This window comes from Coffea arabica, chromosome 5c, assembly GCF_036785885.1.
Source record: "Coffea arabica cultivar ET-39 chromosome 5c, Coffea Arabica ET-39 HiFi, whole genome shotgun sequence".
In the NCBI taxonomy this organism is placed as follows: Eukaryota; Viridiplantae; Streptophyta; class Magnoliopsida; order Gentianales; family Rubiaceae; genus Coffea; species Coffea arabica.
Genome location: NC_092319.1, coordinates 40,124,237 through 40,136,598, shown reverse-complemented (window position 1 = coordinate 40,136,598; position 12,362 = coordinate 40,124,237). Strand labels below are relative to the sequence as shown.

Genomic DNA, 12,362 nt, shown 5'->3' with positions numbered 1-12,362 from the left:
ATGAGTGCAAGGTGTGTCCAAATGTTCCGATCAATAAGGGAATATGAAGTCTTGAATATGATCAAATCAATCTCTGCACAAGAGGGATCAGTTATCAATCTTACAGCGAAGTTGTCTTCTCTGACATTTAGCATCATTAATCGGCTGCTTTTAGTAAATGAAGCAAATACCATGATGAGTTCGTGTCACTTATGGACGATGTTGCGATATTTCTGTCAGGGTTCAATATCACGGACATGTACCCTTCTTTCAAGATTCTCGAATGAATTACTCGAATTAGGCATAAACTGGAGAGGTTACACAAACAGATTGATGAAGTAGTTGAAAACATTCTCAATGAGCACAGAGTCAAAAGAGCAGAATCAACACCTGGTTATGGAGAAGCAAAGCAGGATCTAGTTGACGTTCTTCTAAATATCCAACAATCTGGGGAATTTGGAGTTCCACTTACTGACAATAACATCAAGGCAGTCATATTTGTAAGTGAGTCCTTTTTTTACCTCTGCAGACTCAAATCAAACATTTTCTTATAGGTTGTGTTTAGTTTTTAATCGGACCAGGAATAGTAGTAGAGCTAATATCGATCCTATAGAACACAGCTACTTTTCTTAGGATACATTTCAATTCCACTTCCAATTTAAATATAGCACCAAATGTAGCCATATGAACGATATCAATGAGTGCTACATTATAATCTGGTTCACTCTCCTATTTCCATCAACTAAACTTGAAGTTACTCATTCTGTCTAGGAAATGTACTTTGCCGGCGTGGAGACGTCGTCAACAACTATGGCGTGGGCAATGGCTGAAATGATTAAAAACCCAAGACTATTAAAAAATCCCAAAATGAAGTACGACAAATTTATGGTGAAATGGGCAATGTTGATGAGTCGCGATTTACATGAATTGAAATACTTGCAAGCAGTTATTAAAGAAGCTATGAGATTGCACCCTGCTGCTTCACTGTTACTTCCAAGGGAATGTAGCGAACAATGTGAAATCCAGGGATATGAAATCCCGGTCAAAACCAGAGTCTTTGTCAATGCCTGGGCAATTGGTCGAGATCCAGACTACTGGACTGAGCCTGAGAAATTCATTCCAGAGCGGTTTCTTGATTCTGAAATCGATTTCAAGGGAACAACTTTTAATTACATAGCATTTGGAGCGGGAAGAAGGATGTGCCTGGCATATCATTTGCTCTTCCTAACATCGAGCTACTTCTTGCTCAACTGCTCTACCACTTCGATTGGAAGCTCCCTGGTGACTTAGAACAAGAACAACTAGACATGACTGAGGTATTTGGCGTCACAGTCAGGCCAAAACAGGATCTCCTCTTGATTCCCACTCCTTACCACCCTTCTTCTCTCTGAGAAATTTGTCATCCACCATGGTCTATGAATGCTATGACTTTAAAAACTGTCCGAAAGTTAATCTAAAGTATTACTTATTATCACTGCAAATTATGTTTTGCACAAGCGAGTTAGATGCTTAACAAGTAGTACATTTGAATTTGTTTGATTTCTTATTCACAGATGGAGAAGATCAAAACTCACTAGAGTAAAAATATCACGGAACCATTGTGTATAATATCAATCTCCCACTAAAATGCATGGCTCCAGATTGTTTGCTAGTATAATTCCAATGCAATTTATCATGGGGTCTCCATAAAATTTCCAGTTGTTGCTGTTTCAGTTTACTGCTGAGCTCCAATCAAAGTGACACAAAAATTGTGCAAACGATAGTCCCAGGACATATACTTTTACAGATCAGATTTTGTCGCTGCTTTAGTAGTGCTAAATCTGGACTTCCAATCCAAAACTATTTTTGGAACGTAAGATGCAATTCAATGAATCTAAAAGATAAAATTAAAAAAGGTCACTTCAGTACAGTCATCCGAGAAAAGCATATTCCTAATGTCAGTAAGTGGTAATTGTGGTTGAGTAATGCATTGAACAAACCTCTAATTAGAATGTGGAAATTGTCAAGAACGAGTCCATTGATGGATGAAGTAAACTTGTCTGATCAATGACGAGCAATAATATAATTTATTTCCCATTTGAATATCGTTTGATCTAATGGAGTAGGCTCTTTCCAACCGTCAGCGTAAGAACTACATTTCAAGTCAATAAGCAAATGGCAATTGGTAACTGTTCTTTATTTCTTTCAAGTACTTTGGAATGTCAGAAGTTCATTGGTTTTACTCTTATTTAAATCAGATCAGGGACATAAGAACTACAGATCCGGGCAAAGTAAATTAACTGATGCATCTCTGGATCAAATCATCATAAACAGCTCTTTGGTTGTAATTGTTCTTATCTAATAAATCAAATTAAGAAAAGGATTAGTGGAAACAGAAGGGACAAAGCTGGCTTAAGACCCTCCAACAAGACAACTCCAATCGGCTCTAGATTAAAGAAATCTCGACATTCATGCATAAAAAATTGGTGTGGCATATTCATTATTTATTGTATAACTGGACTTCAAATAGGCTTTCTAAAATCCAATAGTCGAACAAACATACAATTCTATCTTTTGATTCTTTGCTATGGTTTGTGCGGTAGTAGCAGTTTGCGACAAAGAGAATTTTAAACATGTTCTTTTAGGTCGCGTTTAGTTTTATCATCAGAACAGGAATATTAGTGGAGCTAATATGGATCCTTTAATTAGGGCATAGCTACTTTTTCTTAAGATACAATTTCAATTCCACTTCCAATTGAATTAGAGCAGCAAATATACCTATATGAGTGATATCAATGAGTAGTACCTGATAATCTGGTTACCTTTCCTTCATCAACTAAACTTGAAGTTACTCATTATGCGTAGGAAATGTTCTTTGCCGCCAGGGAGATGTCATCAAGCCAAAAAAGAACAAATTTTATTTGCAAAATATTCAATTTCAAAGAGTACGTGTACCATGAATCAAAATACAATATCGGTACCATGAGTCTTCATAAAAATAGCACCATTTTGGTACTCATATTTATGACAGTACTGAATAAGAAACTTTAACATAAGATATAATAAGAGATGGAGTGCAAGGGTTGGACAAAGAGTTTTAGGTTTGGGAGCTTTTTATTATAGTTAATTTATTGAACTTTACAATGGATGTTCTTGTAGCTACTGCCAGTATTACAATACAATCAATGAATATAATAATGGGTTATATTTGAGATGAATATTGGTGCATTGGGTTGGACTCTCTTTAAAAGTAGCATGAGTTTGATGGTTAAGTGTACTGTGCAAACAAAACTTGATCCTTTTTTTTTATTATTTCAATCAATGTCAATCATATTAACAGTTATAAAAATGAAAATTCCCTCTGAATTATGGTGAATTAAGGAAAAAAAAAATGAAGAACAACTTTTATTTTAAAATATCTAAATTTAAATAGTACTTCAAACATGACCTAAAACATATTCAGCTAGCTCATTTGTTTGACTATCATATAGCAACAAACCTAATGGTTTACAATTTTGAATCATGAAGCTCTATAATGATAAAGCATGTCATCAACTAGAAATACAAATAGGTTTCACCAAATCAAAATATTTCTCCTCGAAGTTATGCTATTTGGGCAATCAAAACTTAGGCAATGAGATTTCAATACAATTGAAATAGTGTCATAACTCAAATAACACTATGGATCGTCTTCAATCCATCATTAACAGTAGAAAATGGAAAAAAAAAATCACTAAAAGTAAAACCAAGGAATGGCGTTGAGGAACAAGAAATTAATCAAATTTTGAAAAATTCAACTCAAGTGACGAAGAAAAGAACATTTAAATCGCCCAAATCTAATTGAGGAGGCCTTAGTCTGGCCACAAAATATAGAGATTTTTTATTCTAATCTCGCTACTCCCTCCGTACTTCTTAAAATTTCACCCCTCCCCTGCTTAAAAAAAAAAGAAAAATTTAAAAGGTCATCCAAATTTAATGGACAGTGATACTAAATAAAAGTGCTTATAGGATACTGAAGGGCTTAATTTGTATTGGTGAAAGCAAACCAAATTCATAAAAGAATATAAAATACTTTAAATATTAATGATAATTTTTTTTGTTTCAATTACATTTATTCTGTCAAAATAATTAATTTAAAATTCAAAAAATAAAAATGACAAAAACATCATGACGTACAAAGCACGTGTTCCATTCCATTACTAGTACGACAAAAGGCTTTTCCACTTTAAAATAAAATCTCAAAGTCTGGTATATCCCAAAGAATGGCCGAGAAAGGGCGGTCACAGGTGACCCGACTCGAAACCCTTGGTCTTAAAGTGCCATGTTAACTTTGGCCATGTCTGTAACCTTGAGAAGAGAACAGAATTTTGCCTGCATGCTGATGATCAGCAGTCTCAAAGAAGTCATCATCTACGTTTTAAGAGTTAGCATACCGGAAAATTGGGATGATTTCACTAGCCTCCCTCTAAATTTTAAAATGTATACTAACTTCCCTTGAGGTTTATTATTGTGTAACATTTGGGTCCAACCAATAATTAAAAAGTGATAGCGATATTAAAGGAGAGAAAATAATATGATTTCATAATTGCCCCCATCTACTAAATTGTTTAATTAATCTAATAGTTATCTAAATATTAAAGAAAATACTAGAATTTACTATTTATCATCAAAGGTTAAATCACATATGGCATTAAAAATAGTATATCATTATATATTTTGTTTAATTTAAGATCTAAATTGCTGTTTTCAGTTATCAACTCATCATCAGACACGATCAAAAATAAATAATCAATTGTAATCAAAATATTACAAAAAGCGAATTTTAATACCATAAAATTCATGACAAGAATGTTTATGATGTTAAAGTTTGTTTTCTATAATATTTTGGTTACAAATTTTTCGATTATTTGTTGTTGATCATGTTTGACAATGGGTATATAACTAAAAAGAGTAATTTAATCTTGTATTAAGCGAAAAATATAATATGATATACTATTTTTTGATACTATATGTGATTTAATCCCTAATAATAAATAGCAAATTTTATCGTTTTAATTTAATGTGTAGGTTGGTATTAAATGAATCAAATAATGTAGTAGATGAGGGACAATGGCGGAATTATATTGTCTTCTCTCCCCTAATATTATTTTTTAATTATCAATTGGGTCTAAATGTTACAAAATAATTAACCTCGGGAGAAGTTAGTGTAATTTTTGAAATCCAGAGAGAGGCGAGTAAAATAATTAGAAACATCATGGGAGGTTTCTGAAATTATCCCCGAGAAAATTATGCCTATCTAAACACCAGGATAGATACCATATACAACTGAACTGCCGAACCCAAAAAAATAAAAGAAAATTGCCTAACAAAACAGCAATTGTCATATTTGGCACCAGAAAAACACACAAGAGAATCACCTAGCAATTCAATCTCAATGAATATTTTGCCAAGCTAATTACTTGTAATACTTAGTTGGATTCAATGAAACTTACAAAATCAGATCATCAATCTTACCTATACTAAAAGAGAGAGTTGGCAATTGGATTTCAATTGAGATTCAAACTCAATAGAATCGGCCACTTATTTTTGGTTTGTTTTGTAACTGAAGTGGGTGCTTTTTGCTTCAAGAATTGCAGCGCGTTTGTCTGTTGGCGTTTCTTTGATCGGTGAGTATGGTTTTCTATGTTTATCTTTGTTTGCTGATTTCGCTGCCTTTGTATCTGCTGTTAGCTTTGTGGGGGGTTTTGTTATTGGTTTTGGTGGCTGACTTTGCTCAGAATTCTTCAATGCTTTGCTGTGATTGGTATTTCCTTTGTTTTATTGTTTGCTTTAGTGGTTTGTTGACTTTTATGAATGCTTTTTGTTTTTAAATATATATATATATATATATATTTTTTATCAAATCTGATTGTTAGTTGCCTGAGTTATTTATTCGCCTTTTTGTGTAGTTGTACTTCTAAATTTTGAGTACTAAGAAAATCTCAAGTCATCCAAAATAACTAAATTTTCTTAGTATTAAAGTTTGAGTACTAAGAAAATCTAAATTTGAGTACTAAAATTGCAGGTGTAAAATTTTATTTAGTCATTTTTTAAATGTCTGCACGAGAAAATAAGGATAATTTAGTTATTTAGTTATTTTCTTCATCACTTGTCAAGCATACACTGAAGAACTTGCCAAAAGATTATCCATCTGGACTTTGACGACCGAAAAGAGAAGCGGCGAGTGATGACCGCTGTTGATTTCCCCATCGAATATAATTTCTGATGCTGACGACTGAAAATTTAACCAAATCGAAGAAATATGTGATCTAATATTTTAGGTGCCATATTTTTTTAAATGTAAGATTAATTAGAAAATGTAAATATAGGTGACAGTAGGTAAGATTAAATATAAAAAATATATAAGTATTATGGAGAATAATAATTGTTAGTATATGTATATATATATATATATATATATATATATATATATATATATATATATATATATATATATATGATAAGTTAAGTGAACTTTAGATGTGTTAACGAGCGTCCAATGGGTACCCGTTAGAAAAAATCCTAAATTTTATATATTATTAGTGTAAAGATTTTTTTTACACAAGTAACTTTCGATGAATACCACGTTATCACTATTCAAATTTTAAATTCACATCTTGTGCATGTGCCATATATCTATACTTATTAGTGTAAAAAAAATCTTGACAATGATAGTGTATAGAACATTAATCCATTTATGAGAATAATAATCATAGGCAAATACATTTATTCATGCAGTCTATTTACAAATTATCCTTCAAATTTTAACATAATTACTAAATTACCTCAAGATTAGATAACTTTGTATGGACTTTCTGTTTTGTTCCTATTCTCATTTCATTACCAAATTCATCTATGTGTCCCTTGTTTTGATCATCCATCATTTAATCTTCATAAAACAAGTAATTAATTACATCAAAAACTATTTAATTAGTACAACAATTCATTTATGTAGTATATCAGGTAACATGCTGATCTTTTTGGCAAAATCAACTTTTTAACTTTTTTCTGAGAACACCTATGCATTTATTAACGATGGATTTTATAACAGTAAGTGAGACCACATCAGCTATTCTAAGAAAATCTAATTTTCAATTATAAAATCAACTTTTATAAAATCAAAATCAGTTGAGAACATGCCCATATTCTAAATGTTTAACTTTAACTATCATACTAGCTTTAAAAGATTAATATTCTCTACACTAACATTGTATACATTTTCACCATTAGATAAATTATAACTAATTTAAATCTGAATTTTAAATTCAAATTTTATTTTTGTGTCATATGTCTAATGGTGATAGTATATACACTATCAATGTGTACAAGATTAATTCATTTTTAAAAACTTCATTACATAATTTTACTATAACAAAATAGTATTCATCAAATATTGTAACATATGTCAAAAAAATAGATAGATATTTTTTATAGCTACATTTTTAGATAATTAAAATTATTATAATGACCATAAATCTAGAACTACATATTCGTATTAAGTGCAAAGGATCTAATAATTTAATTTCTTTATAAACGAATATTCAGTTTTCAACAAACATTGGTAAATCTATTGGTATAATTGTTAAAGTTTTTTTAAAACTAGTTAATCCATATGAATTTATCAAAAAACATGATACTGTTGGAAGAGAGAGGAACTACAAGAACAAATAATTGAAATTTATTAAAAAAAAAAAGATAAAGTTGTTAGAAGAGAGAGAAATTGTAAGAAAAATTAATTATAAAAGAGTTGGATACAAATATGGGTAAAACTCAAGTATTTAAACAACATATCACTTGGGAAAGAGAATATAGGTAATTAAAATAAGATATGTAGATTCTTTTTTATTAGATGAATAAGATATGTAGCAACAAGGGTGGAGCAAATCTTTGGTACCCCCACTGGCGAAGAAATTTTATACTTTTAGGTACAAAACTTTTGAAAGTTTAGAACTTGTTTGGATGCTATTTTTGGGGGTTTTTGTATATATATATATATATATATAGTGTAGAAATTCAATGTATATGAGTTAAAGAGATGATTGAAAAGAAAAATATATTCAGGAAAAAAGTAAAAATTTTTTGTTGAAAATTGCAATCCAAACAAGGTCTTAATTTTAGGATAAATTACTTATAACCCCCTATGGTTTTGCATAACCTCCTTGTGGTCTTTTGTAAAGTTTCAAAATAGCCATATAAGCTCTTGTGATTTTATGTAGAGTGGAAAATAGACGTGATACATAAATAACATAATCAATTAAGGTAACCAGTTAAGGCAAGTAGACCACACGTGCTCTAAAAGTGCATGTGATGAAATCATAATATCCACTTAATACTCCTATAATTTGCATAAATATTCACTTTATCTCCCTCCACTCTCAGTGTTTGATTGCATTTATCTATGTAATCCCCATATGAATTTGTACGAAGAGATTAAGTCGTCATTTGATTTAACATTTAAGCACATTACTGGTTTTTCAATTAATGATATTACATAAACCATTTTCCGTTAAATTTTCAGTTTACATGAAACCTGAATGGATATCTTGAAATGTCAGGGGTTATGTGACAATAGATGACATCACGAAACGGTTGTTAAAATTTTACCCTACTTTTGATCCTAGTAATTGCTATGTTTTTCAAAAAAAAAAATAATTGTTTTTCGTTAGAATGTCAATACACAGGCGTCTGTAATGCAGTTGATGACTGATAAAATAAAAGTAACTGACACAGTGCATCACTTTGATGGTGACTACATCTATAAGGCCAAATGAGTTGACTAGTTGGGTTTTCTATGCACATAAGTTCCATACATTAATGATTTGCGAAAGTATGAACGTGCAGCTTGCCTCTTAGGTCTTATAATTGCGTATATCAATCCTTAAACTAAAGTAAATTTTTTCTATTTGTGTGTCCACTGAAAGCCGCCGCCTCGTAAACAATCAACATTAGTTATTTAAGCCAAACAATCATAAACAATACGGTACTTCTGTTGACTTGTCTTAATCACTTAGCAGCTATTTGGATTTTTCTAAATCTGAGAAGACGTTTATAAATTAGAATAGTTTAACCACAATGAGATCTCAGTACTTTAGATCATTTCTGCTCTAAGCCAGGAGCATCCCAGAATTTTTCCCCATCCTCATGGATCTTTTCTTTTTCCTAGGTGCTTTCTTCCTCTTCTGTTTGATGTTAGTCAAAATTGTAAAGAAATCCAAGACTGTGAAGCTTCCACCAGGGCCAAGAAAATTGCCTATAATAGGCAACATGCATCAGCTTATCGGCTCGCTGCCTCATCGAATCCTAGCAGACTTGGCCAAGAAATATGGACCCTTGATGCATCTTCAACTTGGTGAAGTTTCAACTGTAGTTGTATCTTCTGCAGATGCAGCAAAAGATTTTCTGAATACATTTGATGCCTTGTTTGCTAATAGGCCCACTCTTCTTACATCAACCATACTCTTTTACAATAATACTGATATTAGCTTTTCTCCATGCGGCGATTATTGGAGACAACTACGCAAGATTTGCACGATGGAGCTCCTAACTGCAAGGCGTGTCCAGACGTTCCGATCACTAAGGGAAGATGAAGTCTTAAATATGATCAAATCAATCTCTTCACAAGAGGGAGCAGTTGTCAATCTTACGGCGAAGTTGCGCTCTCTGACATTGAGCATCACTACTCGGGCTGCTTTTGGCAAGAGAAGTAAATACCATGACGAGTTCTTGTCACTTATGGACGATGTTGTGATGTTGATGTCAGGGTTTAGCATCATGGACATGTACCCTTCTTTCAAGATTCTCGAGAGAATTACTGGAATTAGGCATAAGCTGGAGACGTTACACAAAAAGATTGATGAAGTACTTGAAAACATTCTCAATGAGCACAGAGTCAAAAGAGCAGAATGGAAACCTGAAAATGGAGAAGCAAAGCAGAATCTGCTTGACGTTCTTCTAAATGTTCAACAATCTGGGGAATTTGGAGCTCCACTTGCCGACAATAATATCAAGGCAGTCATATTTGTAAGCGAGTTCCTTTTTCACCTCCATAGATTCAATTTAAACATTTTCTTATAGGTTGTGTTTTGTTTTTAATGAGACCAGCAATAGTAATGGAGCTAATATCGATCCTTTTAAACACAGTTATTTTTCTTAGGACACATTTCAATTCCACTTCCAATTTAAATATAGCACCTAATATATCCATATGAATGATATTAATCTGGTTTTACCCTCCTTTCTCCATCAACTGAACTTGAAGTTGCACATTCTGTTTAGGATATTTTTGCTGCTGGTGGGGAGACGTCGCCAACAACTATGGGATGGACAATGGCTGAAATGATTAAAAATCCAACAGTATTCAGAAGAGCACAAGATGAGGTACGACAAATTTATGGTGAAATGGGTAATGTTGATGAGTCGCGACTTCATGAATTGAAATACTTGCATGCCGTTATTAAAGAAGCTTTGAGATTGCACCCTGCTGCTCCACTATTACTTCCAAGGGAATGTAGTGAGAAATGTGAAATTCAGGGATATGAAATCCCTGTCAACACAAGAATCCTTATTAATGCTTGGGCAATTGGTCGAGATTCGCAGCACTGGAGGGAACCTGAGAAATTCTTCCCAGAGCGGTTTCTTGATTCTGAAATCGATTTCAAGGGAACAACTTTCAATTACATACCATTTGGTGGGGGAAGAAGGATGTGCCCTGGCATATCATTTGCTGTTCCTGTCATCGAGCTACCTCTTGCTCAACTGCTCTACCACTTTGATTGGAAGCTCCCTAATAATGACCTGCAGCAAGAACAACTAGACATAGCTGAGGTCTTTGGCGTCGTCGTCAGGCCAAAACAGGATCTGCTCTTGATTCCCATTCCTTACCATCATTCTTCTATCTGAGATATTTGATGTCGACAGGGTTGATGAACACTATGACATCAAACACTTGCATCCATCTCTAAATAGTAAACACACAAGTGAGTCCTCATGCTTAACAAATGAAGGCATGCTAAAATCTTGGACTTCATGATCAATACTTTGCAAAGATTGAATTGCATTGCACAATTCAGTTACACTTTACACAGTGATAATGTACAAAGTCAAACCCACATTAATAAGCGTAGCTCCAGACTGTTTTCTACTCTAGTATATTGCCAATGTAACTTACTTTGCAAGAAAACAAATTAACTACAGATTTCTAATTATCCTAATCTTTCAGAAGAAGCACACGGGATCCTCAGTATCACTTCTATATTTATGTCAAATATTATGTTTATTTAAATTGTCACATACTTTTTAATTTTTTAATAAATCAAATTTCTTTGATTTAACTCAAGTTTCCTTTATCATCACGTGATAAGTGGACTTATCACTGAACTTAGCACCAGCTAATGATACCGAGGATTCCAACTACAGAAGAAGGGCTGTAAGCGCAAGGAACTAAAACCAAGTGCAGATCGCACATTGGCCTAACTGCCTAGCCAAAGGCCTACATATTTCTTCTTGTTTCTGGTTCACAACTTAGAATTTAGATCACATAATACGCAACTTCGATTTTGATCAATGTCTAAACCAAAAATTTTGTAGGTGCCAACAACAATTTTCTGTGCAGGAAAGTGAACAGCTGTCTCCTCATGGTTTACAAAGATAATTATTTCATCTGCCAAAGACTATTCTGTCCAAAGTTTCAGCACAAAGTCAGTCCAGTAAGTGGCAAATATAGTTGAGGTATGCACTGAACAGACCACTGTTGAAAAAATGGAAATTGTGAAGAATAATTCCATTGATGGATCAACTGAACTCATTTAACTGATAACGAGCACCAATTTTTTTGCATGTGAAGAACGTCTAATCTGATGGCCACAAAAAAAAAATCTTTACATTGTCAACCCATGAAGAACAACTCCATTGATGGATCAACTATCAAAGACCAAAAAAACCCAGACTCAAGTAAGAATAAGTAGAGAATTTAGAGGGAGAAGAGAAGAAAATTTTGAAAGATTGGAAGGAAATCCTAAATCAAATTCATCCCAAAGTTGAAGTTTCCACAGCTACCTATTGACCCCCTCAATTTCTTAAATTTTACAAATTGAACCATAAAGTTCATCTATATGTCCCTCAAAAGAGCCGAATATGAAAAAAGCTTTAAGGGGTCGGGTATAGAGAGTTACCTCCAGCACAACTGTAATACCACTTTAGTTTGAAGTTGATTGGACACAGTTGTAACACTTTTAGCAATTTCTCTTTAAAGGGACTAGTCGGAATAAGAGAGTTGTGATAGAAAAAATTTTGGATGGTAAGTATCGGACCATGAGTTCCTATCCTAAAACGAGGAAACAAAAGGCAAAAATTCTAAACATGCAATC

The 12,362-nt window shown here is 32.9% G+C and overlaps 2 protein-coding genes across 2 annotated transcripts; both read left to right on the top strand.

The window, feature by feature from the left end:
* LOC113689444 (tabersonine 16-hydroxylase 2-like) lies at positions 1-1,269 on the top strand. Its single transcript, XM_027207212.1, has 3 exons — positions 1-153; positions 309-479; positions 751-1,269. The coding sequence occupies exons 1-3, from the start codon at positions 1-3 to the stop codon at positions 1,267-1,269; spliced, it is 843 nt and encodes a 280-aa protein (XP_027063013.1).
* Positions 1,270-8,957: 7,688 nt separating this feature from the next.
* On the top strand, positions 8,958-10,951 carry LOC113689942 (tabersonine 16-hydroxylase 2-like). Its single transcript, XM_027207763.2, has 2 exons — positions 8,958-10,017; positions 10,273-10,951. Exons 1-2 carry the CDS (start codon positions 9,139-9,141, stop codon positions 10,894-10,896), a joined length of 1,503 nt encoding a protein of 500 aa, XP_027063564.2. The 5' UTR covers positions 8,958-9,138; the 3' UTR covers positions 10,897-10,951.
* Positions 10,952-12,362: the final 1,411 nt, after the last annotated feature.

Coding starts and splice junctions, on each gene's coding strand:
- LOC113689444 (XM_027207212.1), top strand. CDS start 1: ATGAGTGCAAGGTGTGTCCAAATGTTCCGATCAATAAGGGAATATGAA. Junction 154..308: donor TCATTAATCGGCTGCTTTTA/GTAAATGAAGCA, acceptor TTACACAAACAG/ATTGATGAAGTAGTTGAAAA. Junction 480..750: donor ACATCAAGGCAGTCATATTT/GTAAGTGAGTCC, acceptor CATTCTGTCTAG/GAAATGTACTTTGCCGGCGT.
- LOC113689942 (XM_027207763.2), top strand. CDS start 9,139: ATGGATCTTTTCTTTTTCCTAGGTGCTTTCTTCCTCTTCTGTTTGATG. Junction 10,018..10,272: donor ATATCAAGGCAGTCATATTT/GTAAGCGAGTTC, acceptor CATTCTGTTTAG/GATATTTTTGCTGCTGGTGG.